The sequence below is a fragment of the Rhinolophus hipposideros genome (assembly GCF_964194185.1).
Source record: "Rhinolophus hipposideros genome assembly, chromosome: 5".
NCBI classification, from domain to species: Eukaryota; Metazoa; Chordata; class Mammalia; order Chiroptera; family Rhinolophidae; genus Rhinolophus; species Rhinolophus hipposideros.
This window is the reverse complement of record NC_138051.1, coordinates 31866192-31885294: the sequence shown is the minus strand read 5'-3', so window position 1 is coordinate 31885294 and position 19103 is coordinate 31866192. Positions and strand designations below refer to the sequence as shown.

General features: G+C 40.5%; 1 protein-coding gene across 1 annotated transcript in view; it reads right to left on the bottom strand.

Annotated features, from left to right (window-relative positions):
- Window positions 1-19103, bottom strand: part of LOC308497862 (ryanodine receptor 3) — a gene marked incomplete at its 3' end in the record, with an annotated part of 275261 nt that overhangs the window by 201068 nt on the left and 55090 nt on the right. Inside the window, exons 3-7 of the mRNA XM_081048956.1 lie at window positions 17335-17409; window positions 14982-15060; window positions 8705-8817; window positions 7232-7331; window positions 1885-1978 (exon numbers count right to left, since the gene is read on the bottom strand). Coding sequence (XP_080905082.1) covers window positions 1885-1978; window positions 7232-7331; window positions 8705-8817; window positions 14982-15060; window positions 17335-17409 — 461 coding nt within the window. The remainder of the gene's footprint in view (window positions 1-1884; window positions 1979-7231; window positions 7332-8704; window positions 8818-14981; window positions 15061-17334; window positions 17410-19103) is intronic.

Below are 19103 nucleotides of genomic sequence, written 5' to 3'. Positions count from 1 at the left end.
CCCGCCAGCTAAGGGAAGACCACCTTCATTCTTATTTCAATGATGGCATGCAAGCCCGCTTCATGGTACCCATTTTGGGAATTGCTTTCTATCTGTTTCACTCTCCCCAGTACCTCTGCTCAAAAACTTGTCCAGCATTTCCTTTTAGTCAGGATCCTGTTGCACCACTCAACAGGAATGCCCACCAAATGACAAGCCTCTCCAAGCAGTATAGTTTCTGCCCAGGCTGCTTCTAATATGACTCTAAATTTAATGACAGGTGTGGGTGGGTGGGGATAGGGTAGTGTAAAAAGGCCCTGCACAAGGTTAGTATTTCCTTTTCTCCGAATTCCTGTTCTTAAAAGAAGAACAGGAATGGGAAGAAGGAATTAGTGAATTTTGATGTGTTCCATCTTATATGCGGAGAACTCTGCCAAAGTCACCCCTAAAAAGCTCAATTCTTTATCCCCCTGCAAACTTTCCCCTGACACCGAATAAGATACTAAAAAGGAAGTATGTAGTAGGCTTTTGCATAATTTCACTGTTAGAAAAAGAAAAAGAAAATCACAACTGAATAGGATCACATAACATTATTTAGAGTAAGGAATCCTTAATTCTAAGGGAGGAGCCAGGTTTTCCTAACTTCCCTAGTCAGAGATAACAGTCAACCATTGGACCAGTGCCAGGGAGGCAGTGAGTGAAGTCATCAGGCACTTGCCATAGGTCTGTTCTTTGTGTCCTAGACACTGCTCTGGGTCACATCTCGTTCCCATGAAGGATATTTAGAGGACAGAACAAGTGGGAAAAGACTCAGAATAAGGGATACATGTTGCCAATGGATAGTTTCTCAGATGTGCAATTATTTGTTCAAGCTCATTGTTCCTGGGAGTCTTTCAGTACATCAAATAAGGAACCAGCCCTGGATGGAGAGTTAGCAGCTCTGGCTTTTAGGCTCCCATCTGAGATCAGCCAGTGTGCAGCTCTGGGTAAGAGCCTGACTTAGATTTTCTAAATTGTGTGGATGTGGTCCCATGCTTCTGGTATAGTAGAAGAAACCATTAACAAGGTTCTCATAGGCATGGCACAAAAACAATGTATTACCTCCAGGAAATCAGACTCACTGTTGTCCCAAATTCAGTCTAATTTGGATCTAAGATTTTTACAAATATATATAAGAGTTCTATCATTGTAAGGGCCAAGCTTTTTCACGCTCTGTTCCTTTGATGATAGACAGAATACTAAAGCACACTTCAGTATGAATTTAAGACTTGTATTAATATCTTCCATCTTCTGGTTTTGAATTTCTGAAAAACATTCACTGAAGGGTCAACTAGAGGACCAAAGAAAGCAGCACCCTCTAAATGTTGCCCTTGGCACTATCCCCTGTGCTAAATCCAGCTCCAGTGGGATACTGACATTAGGCTTCTCCAGTCCTATTTGGTAATAAGCAAAAGGAAACCACCAGACTCCACCTTAACTACTAAGCACATGAAAGGGAAATAATAGAGGATATTTGCCTGTGAAGAGCCTGGTGGATAATTTGTGTAAGTTCACAGACCTACTACAATGATTAGCTTGATTTCTATCACCAAAATGGTGCTTCAGTCTACAATTAATGCTACCTGAAACTCCTCAGACACAGGAGCAACCAAAGAAAATGAAGAGATTTGGAGAGCATTACAGACTCGTTCGCTGAAGCAGCAGCATGTGTATATAGCGATTCCTGTGAGCCAACTCTAGAGTCCTGCCATTCCTGTTTATAAACTGCAATCCATGGCTGGAGAGGGATTTGCCATTGGCCACCACTTACAGAATTCATCTGTGGCCACCTCCAAATGCAAACTCTTCAGTCTGTATCACCTGAGACTGGAGATATGTAGGAGAAGGATGAAGCTATTGGCTTACCTGTACTGGGAATCATTCTGGTCTGTAGATGGTATCGTCAAACACTCATCGTGACCATGAAAAAGACGTACTACATGCCCACCAAGTAGGTATCCTATAAGAGAATTAGATTCTACCATGAACTGATGGCAAGGTTAATAAAGAGAATACCATGTTTAAAAGGGGAAATTCGTGCAGGTATGAGTCCATTATGAAAAACACCAAGAGAGAAGCATTTGGGAAATTATAGATTCCATGAATTCAGGCCTCAGGCAGAAAAGACAAGAATGTTAAAATAATTCTAACATTGAAAGTTAAATAGAGTTTCAGAAATGAGCAAGTCCAACATCAAAAGATAAGGTGAAAATAGTGCCAATTTATATCATTAAAACTAAAAGTAAAATTAAGTTGCTACTGTATGGAGGTTCCTCAAAAAATTAAACATGGAACTAACTACCTTATGACCCAGCAATTCCACTTATGAGTATTTATCCGAAGAAATTCAAAACACTAATTCAAAAAGATATATGTACCCCTGTGTTCACTGCAGAGTTATTTACAACAGCCAAGATATGGAAACAACCTAAGTATCCATCAATGACTGGATAAAAAAGTGGTACATTTATACCATGGAGTATTACTCTGCCATAAAAAAAAAAAAAAAGAAATCTTACCATTTGCAACAGCATGGATGAACCTAGAGGATATTATGCTAAGTCAAATAAGTCAAAGACAAATACCATATAATCTCTCTTATATGTGGAATCTAAAGAACAAAATAAACAAATAAAACAGAAACAGACTCATAGATACTGATGGTTGCCAGATGGCAGGGGGTCTGGGGGGCTGAGTGGAAAAAGAAAAGAAGATAAGGATTTTCCAAATGCTTATGATGTAAATACATCTGACACCAGATTTCTAAATAAGTTCTTATAATCTCACTGTGTATACTTTGTGGCAAAATCCAAATCAGATTGCAATCATGCAAAGAAAGAAGGTTCTGGAAAGAGGGCTAGCAAACTGTTATTAAGAGTTGTCTTAGGAGAAGCTAGCTTTCCAATGCATTTGACAAACACAGGTCAAACCTGGGCACTATTCCTACAGCATCAAGGGAAAGGCAGAAAGACATTCCAGTACTCCTAAGTGGACAAACATAGATGTCATTCTCGGTAAGCTCTTAGCTTTTGGAATAAGGAATCTCAATAGCCATAGAGTTCAAAGATAGATAGGAAACAATGAGATTCCAGGACACGACGACCAATTAAGTTGTCGTAAATTCTGAGCCTTAATTCAAAGAGCATAGTAGCAGGAGAGGGACCTGTCTGAGCTTCACCTTGCACACAAAAAATGGTGTTTTATTTTTTTTTATCCCATTAAATTAAAAAAATTATCTGGGCTATTCCTTTCTCAGGGAACATGTGGACTTAATATGCTCAATGTCTGTATTAAGATTTTTTTTTAATCACATAATTATATCATTTTAGGGGCTGTCAAACTATTTCAGGTGTTGGTTGAAAACAATAGGAATGAGAAGTCATGCCAGGGAAGGAAAGGGTGCTATCAGTGTATCTTGTACAGCGACAGTCTGATATGCCCTAGTTCATTTTTTTTTCATCCATGTAAGGCAAGTTTTTCTTAAACTTCCCCAAATATTCAGAAGTTTTTTTCCAATTTCCCTCTTACTGTACTAATATTTCCAGTTGCATCTTGTTTCTTTTTTTTTTTTTTCCGTTCAAGTAATTCATGACATACTGTAGGGGAATTCTTAACAGCCAATTTATTTAGAAAATTGAAACCCTCCACGATCATGCTCTTTCTTGATTAAACTCTCTATCATCTCATGATGGTAAGGTCACGCCCCAGTTGAAGTTCATCACTTACAGTGCTCAGGCTCTTCCAATCAATATTCTGCTCACACAGAGAAAACTACCAAGTGCTGGTGCATCACAACGTTTCTTAATTGAAATATATTAGGGCAATAGTCAGGAAAGAAGGGTCATAGTGAGGATCAGTTACGCTCTCAAGGGCTAAAGTGGGTTTCTCACCAGTGGATGCTGAAAGGCCATTGCCAACAGGGCTCATGACTCAAGTGATGAGCTACCCGGGTTATATTACAAAGGCACTCAACACTTCCATAAGGATCTTTCTGACCTAATTTGCAAACACTTCTTTATGAATCTCCACAAGCCCTCTGTTGGGATTGGGAAATAATTTTATTCCTACAGTGACAATGAAAAATTTAACATGGAAAAGATTCAGTTATAATTTCCTCGGGAAAGATGTAAACCCAGATTTAATTTCTCATAGAAAGGGAATGATGGCCAGTAGACATCATTAGGTAGTAACCTACCTAATGATTGTAGGTTAATTTTGTCATCAAAGAAGAGGCCTAAACATATCCTGCTCTTTTAAAGCCTTTCACGAATTGCCAAAAGACTTAAACATCTGTGGTTGCCTGATTATTCAGTTTACTTATGATGCCTTCTGAAACTGGGGTATCACCTTGACACTCAGTTTGCCATTTCCAAACATCATATCACAGGATGGCATTCCCAGTTTGAAACCACTAGGCTCGGGATTAAAAATAGGCTAACACCCTGTTTTTGATCCTGTTACAAAGTGCTAGAATGTAATGCAATGACCCACAGGTCACTGACATTTGATTATTCTGCTTAGTTGTGATCGTACCCCTGAGTAAGCTAAGGCCAGTATATTTATTACATAACTTGAAAGGTGCACTGACTTTGCCAGGCTCCAAGAAATAGGATATGTCAAACACACTCTGATGATCTAACTTCAAGGGAAAAATAAAATACTACGAACATTTCACTTATTATTTTTAAGTGGTTTTCTACAAGTAGAAACAAATGGCAAAATGTACTTTAGTATAGAGAAAGTCCTTGTCATGTGGGGCGTCCGGCAGGGTCTCAGCTCCCGCTGCCCCCATAAGAACGCAGGACATGGTAAGGCCAAAAAGGAACACCCACGGAGCCATAGATAGGGGAGTCAAACCAATATATTCTCGCTGGAGGCTGGGCTGGAGACACAGGAAGTAGAATCTACATTATCTGCCTAACAGCAGTCCACGCTTGCCAGCCACCATCTTCTTGCTAGTCCCCATTCTCTTCTGCTAGCGTAGCCACAGCCGTTATACTAGTGGCCAATGGTATACGGGTTACAGCTGACGGCCAACTAGCCACAGCTGATGGCCATTTGATCACAGTTAATGGCCATTTACTACCCGAGCCAGCACCTTTCTATGTGAGGCCGAGAGCCTGGAAACTGCTTTTTGGGGCTTTGTCCCCACACTCCACCCGTACAGGGTCTCGCCTCACAATCTACGCGACAAGCGTCTTCCACGAGGGGCCCTGTGCGAGGAGCCTGGAGGTGAATGCAATATCCTGGACACAGCCAGGCTCTCTGAGCACAGCCAGGGTTTCTCAGGGCACCACCAGTACTTCTGGACACAGCCAGACTTCCTGGGCTTGTTAGGGTACCACCAGTCTCCCCGGGCACAACCAGGGCCTCTCAGGGCACCACCCCAGTACTTCTGGGCACAGCCAGACTTCCTGGGCTTCTTAGGGTACCACCTGTCTCCCCGGGCACAGCCAGGGTCTCTCAGGGCACCACCCCAGTACTTCTGGTCACAGCCAGACTTCCTGGGCTTCTTAGGGTACCACCAATCTCCCCAGGCACAACCAGGGCCTCTCAGGGCACCACCCCAGTACTTCTGGGCACAGCCAGACTTCCTGGGCTTCTTAGGGTACCACCAGTCTCCCCAGGCACAGCCAGGGCCTCTCAGGGCACTGCCACTCTCTCTGGACACAGCCAGACTTCCTGGACTCAGCCAGGGCTCTCAGGGCACTGCCACTCTCTCTGGGCACAGCCATACTTCCTGGACTCAGCCAGGCCTCTCAGGGCACTGCCACTCTCTCTGGGCACAGCCAGACTTCCTGGGCTCAGCCAGGCCTCTCAGGGCACTGCCACTCTCTCTCTGGGCCTCTCGGGGTACTGTGCTGGAACAACAGCGGCTCACATTAAAGTACTTACATATTATCAATGGCGGCCAGTCAAGACACAAAAGCAAACATCCTCCAATCCCACTACATGGTGGTATGTTCCCAAACAGTCAAGTGTCCATTAAATCAGGGATAGAAGGCAATTACTCATAGTCCATAGTCATTCGCCAGGGCTGTCCTGGGGGTGAGGGATGACCTTGACCTCACCCTCATCTCCCACGGAGGACTCAGCAAGCGTTTCCTCCTGGGACTACAAGTCCTGCATCCCGGCTGTCTCAGCAAGCAGTTCGCAGCCCACAGGGCGGCAACAACCTTCGCTTTCTTTGGCCTCTGCTGGTTGGGGAATCATACATGTCTTTCCACCCCTCCACGGGAATCGAGCTCTCTGGCAGCTGTTCCTCCTTGTTTTCCTCAGACTGAGCATTCATATGGACAAACTGCTCCACTGCCCTTCGGAAAGCTTTGGCCAGCACCGTATCCTGCCAACTACGCCATGTGTCGTGCGGTGGACCCTATTCGCTGCACCATTTGTCGTGCAGGGTCTCCAGCGGGGTCTCCGCTCCCGCTCCCCCCATAAGAACGCAGGACACGGTAAGGCCAAAAAGGAACACCCACGGAGCCATAGATAGGGGAGTCAAACCAATATATTCTCGCTGGAGGCTGGGCTGGAGACACAGGAAGTAGAATCTATATAATCTGCCTAACAGCAGTCCGCGCTTGCCAGCCACCATCTTCTTGCTAGCCCCCATTCTCTTCTGCTAGAGTAGCCACAGCAGTTATACTAGTGGCCAATGGCCTACGGGTTACAGCTGACGGCCAACTAGCCACAGCTGATGGCCATTTGATCACAGTTAATGGCCATTTAATACCCGAGCCAGCATCTTTCTATGTAAGGCTGAGAGCCTGGAAACTGCTTTTTGGGGCTTTGTCCCCACAGTCCTTCTCCCTCCTATATGGAGAGATACAGTGGGGAGAAATATTAACAATATCACCTTCTTGGCAAATAATCTCCTCTAAAATGGAAGCTGCTGTACCCTTACAACTAGTAACCATAAATAAAAATGAAAAGTCAGTGGGTAAGGCAAAGTGCATTTTCCAGGTCTAAATGCATGTAGTGCTAAGGTAATAGTGAGCACTAAAGGAATAAAAGTAATTCCAGGAATGCTCATGTAATCAGAAATCAGGACAGAAAATAATGCATACCAACATCAGAGAAAGGATGAACTAAAATCATGCTAACCGTGTATCAAGACATGCAGGTGGGAGCTGGAAAGCAGCAGAACATATCAAGGTATACAGCACACGACAGACTGGCAGGCTGAGGGCTGCATGCATAGAAAAAAGCACACCTTCTTCGATGCCACTTCCTGAGCACGTAGGATGTACATTCCAGAGTGTTTGCATAAAGGAGGCATCCACTTGTATGTTAGCATTTGATACTGAGAGATGCTGTGGCAGAAACAGAAATGAGACAGCCTTTCCATCACTGGGCTGGTTCTGACGGAAGCAGCTCACCTAGAACTTCGAGGACTGAATTAAACAGCCGTACTGTCATCTGGCTCTTTTGACATAGCTGTGGGAGATTTCTCCACCCAATCTAATAGCGGCTTCAATGGGGGACACTTTATTCAGGGAAGAGGAAGTATTTAGCTACAGAGGTGACAGACAAATGTTGACGTCATCCTCTCAGGTGGATCCCTGATTCAACAGGAAGTTATGAAATGTCTATCCTTGGTAGGAGAAGGGAACCACAAGTGGGAAAAATTACTCCAGCCGTCGGCCTAGGCAATGTAAAATCTGTCGACAGGATTGGTGCTAAGAAGCTTAAAAACTTAGCCCTGACAGTTCCGATCTTCAGGCATTACACACACACACACACACACACACACACGCACGCACGCACGCACGCACGCACGCACGCACGCACGCACGCACACACACACACACACACACACACACACCAGCCTAAGGCTTGTCAGTGATGCCTGCATAGTTACTCATTCATCCCCAAGTACAAATCTCACCTGCATCTTCCCACCACTACCGTGCTTCCCTGAAAATAAGACCGGGTCTTATATTAATTTTTGCTCCAGAAGACGCATTAGGGCGTATTTTCAGGGGATGTCATCCTGAAAAACCACGCTAGGGTTTATTTTCCGGTTAGGTCTTATTTTGGGGGAAACATGGTATGATATCCCACATACTGAAACATTTAAAATGTTCTCTCTCCTATGTAAGTTTATTTTCCTATATGCCATTCTTTCAGGCTTATCCCTCACTGGACAAAAGCTAAACAATGTGATGAATTCACAGTAGTGGTAGCTAATGTGTAAATAGTTGGCTTTCTCTGGAAGAACCTAGGGCATTTTAGGAGAGTTTGCTGGGCATACCGTGTTTCCCTGAAAATAAGACCTAGCCAGACAATCAACTCTAACGCATCTTTTGGAGTAAAAATTAATATAAGACCCAGTATTATATTATATTATATTATATTATATTATATTATATTATATTATAATTTATATTACACCCGGTCTTATAGTAAAATAAGACTGGGTCTTATATTAATTTTTGCTCTAAAAGACGCATTAGAACTAATTGTCCGGCTTGGTCTTATTTTCGGGGAAACATGGCAGTACCTTCATCTGAAAGGGTAACTCACAATTAAATTCTAGGCCCCATGATCACCTGGCAGGGTAAAGGATTTAATCACCACTTAAGGACACTGTCCTATGCATCTTGTGTGACTGTCAGCCTTGGCCAACCACTCCTAATGGGAAATATTCTGAAAATGAAAGATGCCTGGGTTCGGATGTACTTACAAGGTATCTTTCAGAGGACACACTGACGAGGATGAGGTCATCTCCAATTCGAACTTTTTCTCCCTCAGACCGCTGTTTCGAAGCAGGATGTATGGTCCACCAACAGGCTTCTCCTACATAAAATCTCCTGGAGTTAGTCATTGCTCTATAGAAGCCAGTGTCCCTTATTCACCTTCCTTCTGACGATAATCTCTCTCTCTCTCTCTCTCTCTCTCTCTCTCTCTCTCTCTCTCTCTCTCTCTCTCTCACACACACGTGCAAATGTCCACACATACTCTAGACCTCAATTTCTATTTAACTATAAGCATTCTAGTTAGCTCCACATCTGCTCTTGCCTCTGTGTATTATGTGTATTATTTTCACTTTCTCTCGAGACAGAAAGACAATATTGGGAAAGACTATTGGTGGTGGCAAAATATAGAAACCTTTGAGTATTTTTAATACATATAGAAAAAATGTTTTCTTCACAGACACAAATCTTTAAGAATTGACTTCACTGGTTGACTGACCACTTACAGACTTTTATCTTTGCCTCCAACCCCATGAGATTCTACTAAAACATCAGTACTTCTATTAAAAATAATCAGAGATTTTTCACAAAGCCTAAATCCACAAAGACTAAGACAGCAGGTGTAAAGTTTACAGTAATGAAGTGAATTTGACATCTCGGAAAAAGGAAAGCAGGTAGGTGCTTTTAGCCAAGAAAAAACTAAAACTCAAGGCTTTGGGTAAGAGAATGGAGGAGAAGCCACTCTCAGGAAATCAGGCCATGCCTGATGCATATTCCCTGTAAAGACTTTGGAACTGGAGTTAACAGTTACTTGTTATGGTAACAGTAGAGGATGGGGTTGAAAACAGGAGGACTGGCTGAAAGTTTTAAAGGAACATTTAACTCTCTGCATCCGTTTCTCTGTCTTGTATCATCAGATAAGTAACTCTTCCTCTTCCATCCTACAGAAGATTAGAAGTTAAATACTACATGGAATGAAATACCATCCGAGGTCTGGTTTTGGAAACACCAGGCACTGTCAAACAAAGAAGGAAAGAGTATTGCTGCAAATAGACAATAACTAATATTTGACATCCTGATTTGTAAAACTCAAGCTCCCTTTTCTTTGCCTCCTTCCCTCAGCTTCCAGAATGCCAGCTGCGATATTGAATCCCCCTCTTCACTCTCCCCTAGTTTGAGGATTATTCTTTAGGGAAGCCAAATACCCAAGTTAAAAGATACTGCTTTTTGGGTGTCTCCAGTGAAATGCCTAGGTCTCTGCCAGATTACCTGAAAGTGAGGTTTAACAGATAGGCAAGCCATAGCCACACACATAGAGCTTCTAGCCTTGACCTAAACCTAAATGAAGACAAAGGATCACCTGACATCTGAAGAAAGTCTAACATAACAGGAACAAAACAAAAACAGGAGGAAGGGCCTTTTGAGAAAACAAAGATTACAGATCCAAAGAAAAAAATTTAAGAGATCATAATTCATCATCACAGAGATAAGAAAAAGTTACAGTCATGAAGCAGCTGTAAAAGTATCCATGAAAGATTCTTTCAGAGAAAAACTAAAACTCTTTGATCCTAAAAAAGAGAGAAAGAAAAGAGTTATAGCATCAAGTTGAAAAATTTCCCAAAAAAAGAAGAATGAAAAAAAAAAAAAACAGTTTAGAAATAGAAGCAAAAAGAAAATTAGAAAACCAATCTAGAGACTTTACTGGAAGCAAGAACAGAAAAGGGGAGGAAATTAACAAAGAAATAATATTAAAGTTTTCCCAATGCTGAAAGACAAGCATTTGCAGATTGAAAAGCCCTACAGAGTGCCTGGCACAGTGGAGAAGAGAAATTCACACCAGGACCCATTCCCGTGAGACTTAGAACAGAAAGGATCCAGGTCCAGACGTACCACAGTGGAATTACAGACATCGGGGAAAAACAGATCTAAGTAGCTCTCAGAAAAATATAAAGAGGTCACACACAAAGGATCAGGAATCAGAGTACAGATATCTCAACAGCCAAACCATAAGCTAGGAGAAAATAGAAGAGAAAAAATAGAAGAAAATCTTAGGCTTGCTGAGAAAAAAATTGTTTTCGAACATAGAATACTGTGACTTAATTGTGAAGATGGAATTAAGAAACTTTCCCATGAATCCTTTCTGTAAAAGCTACTGAAATGAGGTGTAAAACCAAGAAGGGAGAAAAACATGAGCTCTAGGAAACATGGAATCTAGGAAAGCGGCAAAGGGACTTTCCTGGATGATGGCGGATGTTTCTGAGAAGATGAAACTGCTAGAACAGCTAATGTGATTGAATCTCTTCAGGGGAAAGTTTCAGTGTTTAGAAATGAATAAATGTTTAGGTCACAGAAAATGAAACAAACAAGGCAATTATTAACTACTGGAAAACTCAAAGTGAACTGATCATCGTATTTCATGAGTCTCATTTGCAAATAAAAGTCATAGTTATACCAATGTAAGTAGTTAATATTGATTTGGTAGTTACATAAAATATAGATGTAACTATATTGGGAGGGTGGAAAGAGAAGACAGGGAAGAGTGGTGACCATAAGCACTAAATTTTTATTATTCACTTAGGACCAGCAATAGATAATACCTAATATGGAAAGAATAACTAAAAACCAGTATACTATATTATTCATAAACAAGTGGCAAACAATACAAGAGCAGCTGACAGTAGTTGCCCCAGAGAGAGGCAGCCATCTAGAACAACGAAGGGCAGGGCAGGAGACTGATCTTTTCAACAAGCCTAGAAACACTATTTCTTTAAACTATGTACAGGCATTATTTTGACTAAATACTGATGATTATTTTGCTTAAATTTTGATTAAACTAAAATTTTCATGACAAGACATCTGAAGGGGGAAAGGTATTTAAATGCATTATGTACTCTGGACCACCAAGGCATTTGGGATAAAGTGGGTCCTAAAGAGGCACACAAGAAGAGTCTTCTTGTTCTCCAGCCTCTCCTGGGAACAGCACTGTTACCAGAATCAACAGAATGTGGACCTGTTGATGACCTTAAAACACATAATAGCACTATCAGTGTTTTTATTTTTTTCATATGTCTTTCCTCCTAAGTCTAATTCTAAAGCTATGTCTGCATTCTAAAAAACTACACCACCACCACAAAATACCTTTAAAAGGAGAAAAGAAAGAACTCAGTAACCAAAATCAAGGCAAAATGATCACCAGTTCTGTTAATTAAACCAAACCATTTATTATCCACTATGCAGGGGGAATTCCAGAATTGTTCAAGAAACGGCCTCCAAACTTCTCCTCACATTCTCCTAGAGATTCAACTCAGCTATTGAGCATTTCACTTCTTTTCAACTCAGAAAAAAGTTTCTGACCTAAGCGTGCACTGATAGAATGACCTGGTAGGAAAACAGAATGCTACGCCGTTGGCTTCTGAGTGAATCTCCTGAAGTAAGAAGACCCATTCCAGGCAATACTGAACCTTATCTGAGCTATACACGCATTCTCCTTCTCCCTCACAAATACCAAGTTAGCCTTCTTTAAGGCGAATATGAAATGGGTTGGGGGTGAGGAAGGTAAAATAACTTATTTTAGGCTGTAGGTTTTCATGAACACCTGGTCAACTCTTGCTACCTTTCCTCTGCCCGAGTCAGCTTCTGATCAGCCAGGTTGAACTTGGATTGGTTCACGTGTTTATCTAGTCTGTCAGCAGAATTCATACCACATGTGATTTTTAGGTATTTAGAAAAGAGTGCTGGAAAGAGTAACATTCTCTGCTGTAATTTTCCCTCTGTTTTTCCTGGAGGCTCTAATAATTAAATGAAACATACTTCCTGAACACGTGACTAAAAAGTGGTATTTCTCAATTTCTCCCCAACTCTCAAAAAGTCTAAAGTCATTTTATTGATGCAAATAGAATGACCACATATGACTTTTCTAATTATGTGCTCCAAGACTGACAGCTGGTTTATATTTAGAAGCCAATTTACAGAGAGTGTGGTACTTCACTCATTTCGTAATTTTCAGAAAAGGTTGACAACAACTTAAAGTGATATTTTAAGAATAACGCTTTAGCTGAAAACAAAGCAACCACATATCAAATTCAAATGTAATATTATTGTAGGAGAAAGAAAACATAGTGGGCAGAGGCAGATCTGCCTTTGTACAAAGAAGGGGAGGAGAGAAAAGGTTTCTCCTCAGGTATTCTCAGACACCACTGCACATGCTGCAGAAACAGCGGGTGCATATGGTTTAAACTGCAGAGTTCTTTCTCTACATTCTCTGTAAAATCAGCCAATGTGGATCATTCCCGTATGAACTGACACAGTTTTCGAACATCCACATGGACTTCTGTCCTTCTATGGCTACCAACAATGCAATCTCCTCCTATTCTGGGGAAAATGTTAAAACATTAAAGACTGCATCCAAGTTAGAATCTTCCTGCAGTAAGACCTAGGCTGTTTTCTCTTCCCCGCCCTCACTTTGCTCCTGCCCCCTTTCCAAGCCTGGGGCTTCAGCTTTAGAGCAGGTTCCACCCAACATCCTTCCAGTAAATGATCATTTGGCTTGAGTTAACCTGAATAAGTTTCTGCTGTGTGCCACCAAGTAACCTGATCAATGCATAGCCCAACCTTTAAATTGAGCGGAGATTCCATATGTAATGCCCTTGACAGATGGTCAGATTGCCCATGAATATTTCCAGGCATGGGGAGCACCCTATATCCTAAGGCCACCTGTTCCTCTGCTGGATAACTGCAGCTATGACAAAGTGTTTCCTTCACTGAGGTGAAATGTTTATGTCCTTTCAACTTCTATTCACTGATCCATTGGTCTTTGGAATAACCAACAGCAAATCGGTCCCTTCTTTGATACTGTAACTATAAATAGAACTATATATAACTATATATAGAACTATAGTTATCTTGAGTGTATTTTTGACTACACTAAAAAAAGTATATGATGTATAGCACTGGTGGTAAAGGACAACAAATGACATTAAATCATATGTGAGAACTGTATTTTCTTTTTACGAGTATTACTCTTTTAAGCCTTCTAATTCTATCAGAGCAAGTTTTAAGTTTGAAGCTTGTGTATCAGTAACACTTTTCTAATATTTGCCAACATCTCTTCAATTATTTAATGACATAGGTTTCTTTTCATTATGTTTACTTTTATGGCAAGCAATACCAGTTTTTGACTTATAGCAATGTTATACGTTCTGTCTCTAAAATTTTAAGTATAAAAGTAAGTAAATTTAAAGAAAAATATAAAGTAAATGAGAGTAAAGGCAATGCATTGGAAGGGCAAAAACCATGACGGTGGATGTCATCGATGAACATTGGAAAGGCTGCTTTAGAAACAGCTGCTTCACTGAGAATAAAATGGGGCTACTCCTCTATATCTCTGAGAAGGTAAAAGGATTAAAAAATACAAATTAATAACCACAATATTGCCATGGGGATGTGAAAGACAGTTTGGGGAATATAATCAATAATGTGAAGATTTTGTGGGGTATGAGATGGGCACATGTCTTATTAGGGAGATAACTTCATGGACAGTGTAGAACACCTGAAGCTGAATAATATTGAATGTCAACTATAATTAAATATATATATATATATATATATATATATATACACACACACACATATATATATATATATATATAGTCACAGGATGTGGAGTATAGTCACTATATATATATGGGATGGATATATATATATATATATATATATATATATATATATATATATATATATTTAAGGAATACAGTCAATGGAATTGTAACAGCTGTATACGATGTAGTAGATTGGGAGATAGGGATTATCACTTTTTGAGGAGTGTAAATGTCTAACTATTACATTGTTTTGTATACCTGAAACTAATTTTAAAAATAGGTAAAAAAAAAAAAAATGGGACTACTGCTTTGAGCCAATCACTATGCTTTGTTAATGTCAGCACTTATTAAGCTATCTTTTTTTTCTTAGCAGTTAGGCATGACCATTGGTTCTTATCAGGAATAACTTCTCTACTTACTTTTAGTACTTAACCCTAAAAAACTGTTTTTCTTTGAGACTGGCAGACTGCGGTTAAAGCATTATAGTTTCTGTTAGTTTCTGTTTCCATCATACATTCTTTCTTTATCATTCTCCAAAATTTTTTCAGACCTATTTCTTGACCCCACTGATTGGTTGGTTTGGAATCCCCAATGAATCACATATTCAGGGTCGTTCTCAAAAGTCCTTCTCCCAAGACCCCACGGAGGAGATCTGGGAATGTTGACTTACCTGAGGCATGTTCCCGTAGACCTACATCAAAGGCAAGTTTATCTGTCTGCGATCTTGATGTAGTCAAACATGTTAGATACTGTGAAACAAGAGCAGATGCTAGTGAAGTCATACTATTCTGTCAGTTCTTGGCATCTCACAGCTCTTTGGCTTCCAGTTGTCAACGTCCACATTGAATAACTGGGCCACGGACTTATCTTGTTCATCATTATAATGGTTTGGAATATACTTTTATAATATACTTAAAACCTGAAAGATCTTCTTACCTGATAACCCAGTGACTTAACTTATGGGGCTGTATGTTATAGAAATAAGTTTGAAATATTAAATATGCTTTAGTTCAAAGATACTCTGAGAAAGTTTTAAATTGGGAACAATATAAATGGAACATAAATTACCAATAATAATGGAAGGATTGATAAACTTCGGTACTTCATTTTATGGAATATTACATTACCTTTAATTGTGTTTATTAAGAGTGTGTTAGAGCACGGAATACAAAATAGTATGTTTGTGTAGTTAACATGTATGCAAAATTTAAATGCATAGCAACCAGGCTAAAAGAAAGTACACCAAACTGATAACAGAAGTTATCTTTGGACAGGGGGGAAGACCCTGATGATTCCTCTATTTCTGTTTATTCTGTTTTTCAAATTTTCTATGAGCTTTAAAACTTCTCAAATAATATGTTTTTTTCCAATTATAAAAAAAACATGTGTGTGAAAAACTTAACAATGATTTTTAAAATAGCATAATAAAGAAGAATAAGAAAAAAAAAACCCATGGCTTGTTCTCTGTCTCCTCTAGTGAAAGGCACAGCGCTGACCTTGGAATTATACTGGGAGGCAGATATGCACTTGGAACGTGCTTTCTGGGTTATATTCCTAGTTCTCTGCAGCAGGAAAATGGAAAATCATTGCATTGTATAGAGTCATATCACACAGGCTTTATCCTCAGTGCTGCTCCTAAAAAGAACTAGCCAGTATAGAGTTTATGTTAACTGTGACGGGAATCTTTGGGGGTGGGGAGGCATGGGACAGTAAATCTAATGATAAATAATGTAAGCCTTCATAGCTCTACCATAGTGTTAGCCTGAATTTTCAAGGCCAGGAGAAGCGTGCTATCTGAGGCTTTGTTTATTCTATTTCGGTAGAAACAGAGAAGACAGTAAGGTTTCACTACGCTATGGATAAGGACCAGATTCTGAAAGACAAATGATTGCCTCTCAGTTCTGAGATGCAGGGTACAAAGTCTCCCCATGCTAAACGTCCCTCCCCATCTCCTCCTCGGATAATCTTCCATTTGGTCATTTTTGTTCTCTGTCCTTTGTCATGAAGGACTACAACAGATGAATGTTCATGCTGAAAAGGTCAACATCTTACCAGTACTCAGGAGAAGAAATGCTGCAATAAATAAATTATTTACGAGGCAGCCATGGCTCCCGCTGCCAATTTGATAGCTCAGGCTTTGAGATAAACTTTGCAGCACGCTGCAGGTGTCAGTGTGTGAAAACGAAGTCTTGAATGAATGGAACAGTTTTCCACTAGTGCCAGAGAAAGAAGGCAAACCCTCCTTACACTGACAGCAAGTGAGGAGGATACGTGTAGGGACTGGAAGTAAATGGTACTAGAGTTGCCACATATTTTAGTTGATTGAGATCACAGTATTCTCCTTAATTCTCCCTGCCAAAGATCTGCAATACCTGCATTTTACAAATTTATTTAAAATTTGAAAAAAGCTTTTCAAGTGACACTGAGTTATCACCCTTTGGGTTAATGCTGGTTCTAGATCTTTAATTAGTTATAGCCTGGCTCAGCTTTCTCCTGTCTCTGGATTGACATAAGAGAATACCTTCAAATTCTTCCAGGACTGAAAACAACAGGTACCATCCCATTTTCTTTAGCTAGTAAACGAGGAGAAATTTCACAAAAAAGTCCCATTTGATTGAGTTTTTTCTTCTCTCCTGGTTATCCTTGTGTATTCAAGAAATCAGTTATCCCATGGTTTATTTGATCATCAACTCAACAAATCTTTATTGAGCACCTAGAATGTCAAGGTACTGCACTTGGTGGGATTAGGTTTTAAATTAAAAAAAAAAAGAGTGAGAGACATGGTCCTTTTCCTCACGGAGTGGGGAAGAGAGTGGTCAGACATTATGCAAATGCAAACATATCTGCAAATGGAGGTAAGTTCTAAGAAGGAAATGCTAAGACAATAATATGCTATAATTATTTACATTCCATATTACTCCTGCTGTTAACTTGACCTAGACACTTGTTGGTTTCCTGTACTTTCTCCCCTCTCCATCTTCGCCCTCCTCCTTTGGTGAAAGCAGACACCCGGATGTGCTTACCATTCCGCTGAAAGAGTGCCGTAGGAGAATCGCGTGGCCATACAGCAGGGTCCTGTGGCCACCCCCTTGTGCTGCCTGTGGGAAAGGAGGAGGAAAAATGTCAGGATGGGCTGGGCCAGCTGTGTCTTCTCTGAGAGCCAAGCAGCACAAGAATTCTAGAAGACAAACTACCAAGAAAAGACGCATTGCAAAGCTCCCAAGGAATTCATTCTAAAAGCGAGTGGCCAGCCTATGGGAGGTGGTAGACAAATGACCACAGCCATGCAACATCCTGGGAGAGAGTGCCAGGAGAGGGCCAAACCTCTTCCCCAAAATGGCCCCTGCCTGGGATCAGCAGAAACCCAGAGCTGTTCTATCAGAGAAGCATGGAAATGAGATAGGTACTGCTTACCTTCCTTTGAAACTTCTCAGGAGCATTCAGAGGAAGAGAGAGAAACAAATGTGTTGTAACTACAACCTAGCAATGGAAAGGCAGCTGGGGCAGGCATCTGATCACATTCTGCCTGGCAGTCTTTTCCCTTCAAAACTCTGTCTTATGCCTTCTGCCCACTCACTTAAATGGGTCCTATTTATCCAGCTCTCACCAATGAGAGAGGGCTCTGAAATTGGGACTTTAAAAGGGCAAGTTATACAGAAATAGGTAATTCAGTCAAGTGACTACCTTAAGTACCTTCACAGACTCACTGGGCAGCTCCACTTTGGCCATTCACTCAGTGGCAGCCCAACCAGAAGGAGAGGGACACACACGACAAGAGACACCCACAATAGAGCCACTGATGTCTGCTTCTTACTTTTTCCCTTAGTCTGATTCACGTATCACTATCTTAACTGAACAGTCCATGATATGAGACAAAACTATTATTTATTCTAGGTATAGGTGAGTAGGTAACATGGAAAACTGAAATCTACAGAAAACTCTAGAATTTTTTTGGCATTAACATTTTCAACCTTTTACCTAAATCTCTCCCTGTCACATTAACCTGCCCTCAGAAACAGTGAATTTTTTTGACCACACACCCCTTTTAGGAAAAAAAAAATATTAGCACAGGCCCCCATCCCCAAATACACACAAAAAAGAGAATCCAAAGCCTGAGATTAAAATTAATCATAAAGAAAAATTCTAACATTTTCCTTCTGTATGCCAAGGGCACCTTTTATGTACCGCATCTTATTCAGAGCTACAGACCCACAGCCCAAGGTGCTGGTCTGAGGCTCTGCCCTTCTCCTGTGTCTGCCCTCCATCACAACCATAAGCAATGGATTAAGAGAATCCCTCCATCAAGAAGATGATTTTTTTATGTCATACAACGAGCCTAAAGAAAAAAGAGAAACGTGGCATATGTTAAAAAAGAAAGCTGGTAATTATATATAAGTGTGGCTGTGCTTTTTCCACAGCTATGAAGGTACTTAAGTGCTCTCCAGACTTTAATACTATGAAAGAATTAAATGTGCTTCACAATATTTCTGAATTTCTTGAAATCATTTGAACTAACTTTAGTTGCTATATTTACAAATGTCTCAACAGCTTACATTAAAATTAGTCATACTAAATAATTTCCACATCTCGTCAGTCTAGCTGAAGTTCTCCCTGTACATTTGTGTTATTACAAGTGAATTGATAGCTCGCAATGGCTTATGTTGTAGGTGTATGCTCCCAAACTAGGCCTATGTCTCAAACTGAACTACAGACTAAATTATATCTCCTGGTGTTGACCATGGGTTAACCCTTTCGTTTCTATCAATGCTGTGAATAATCATAAGTAAACAGT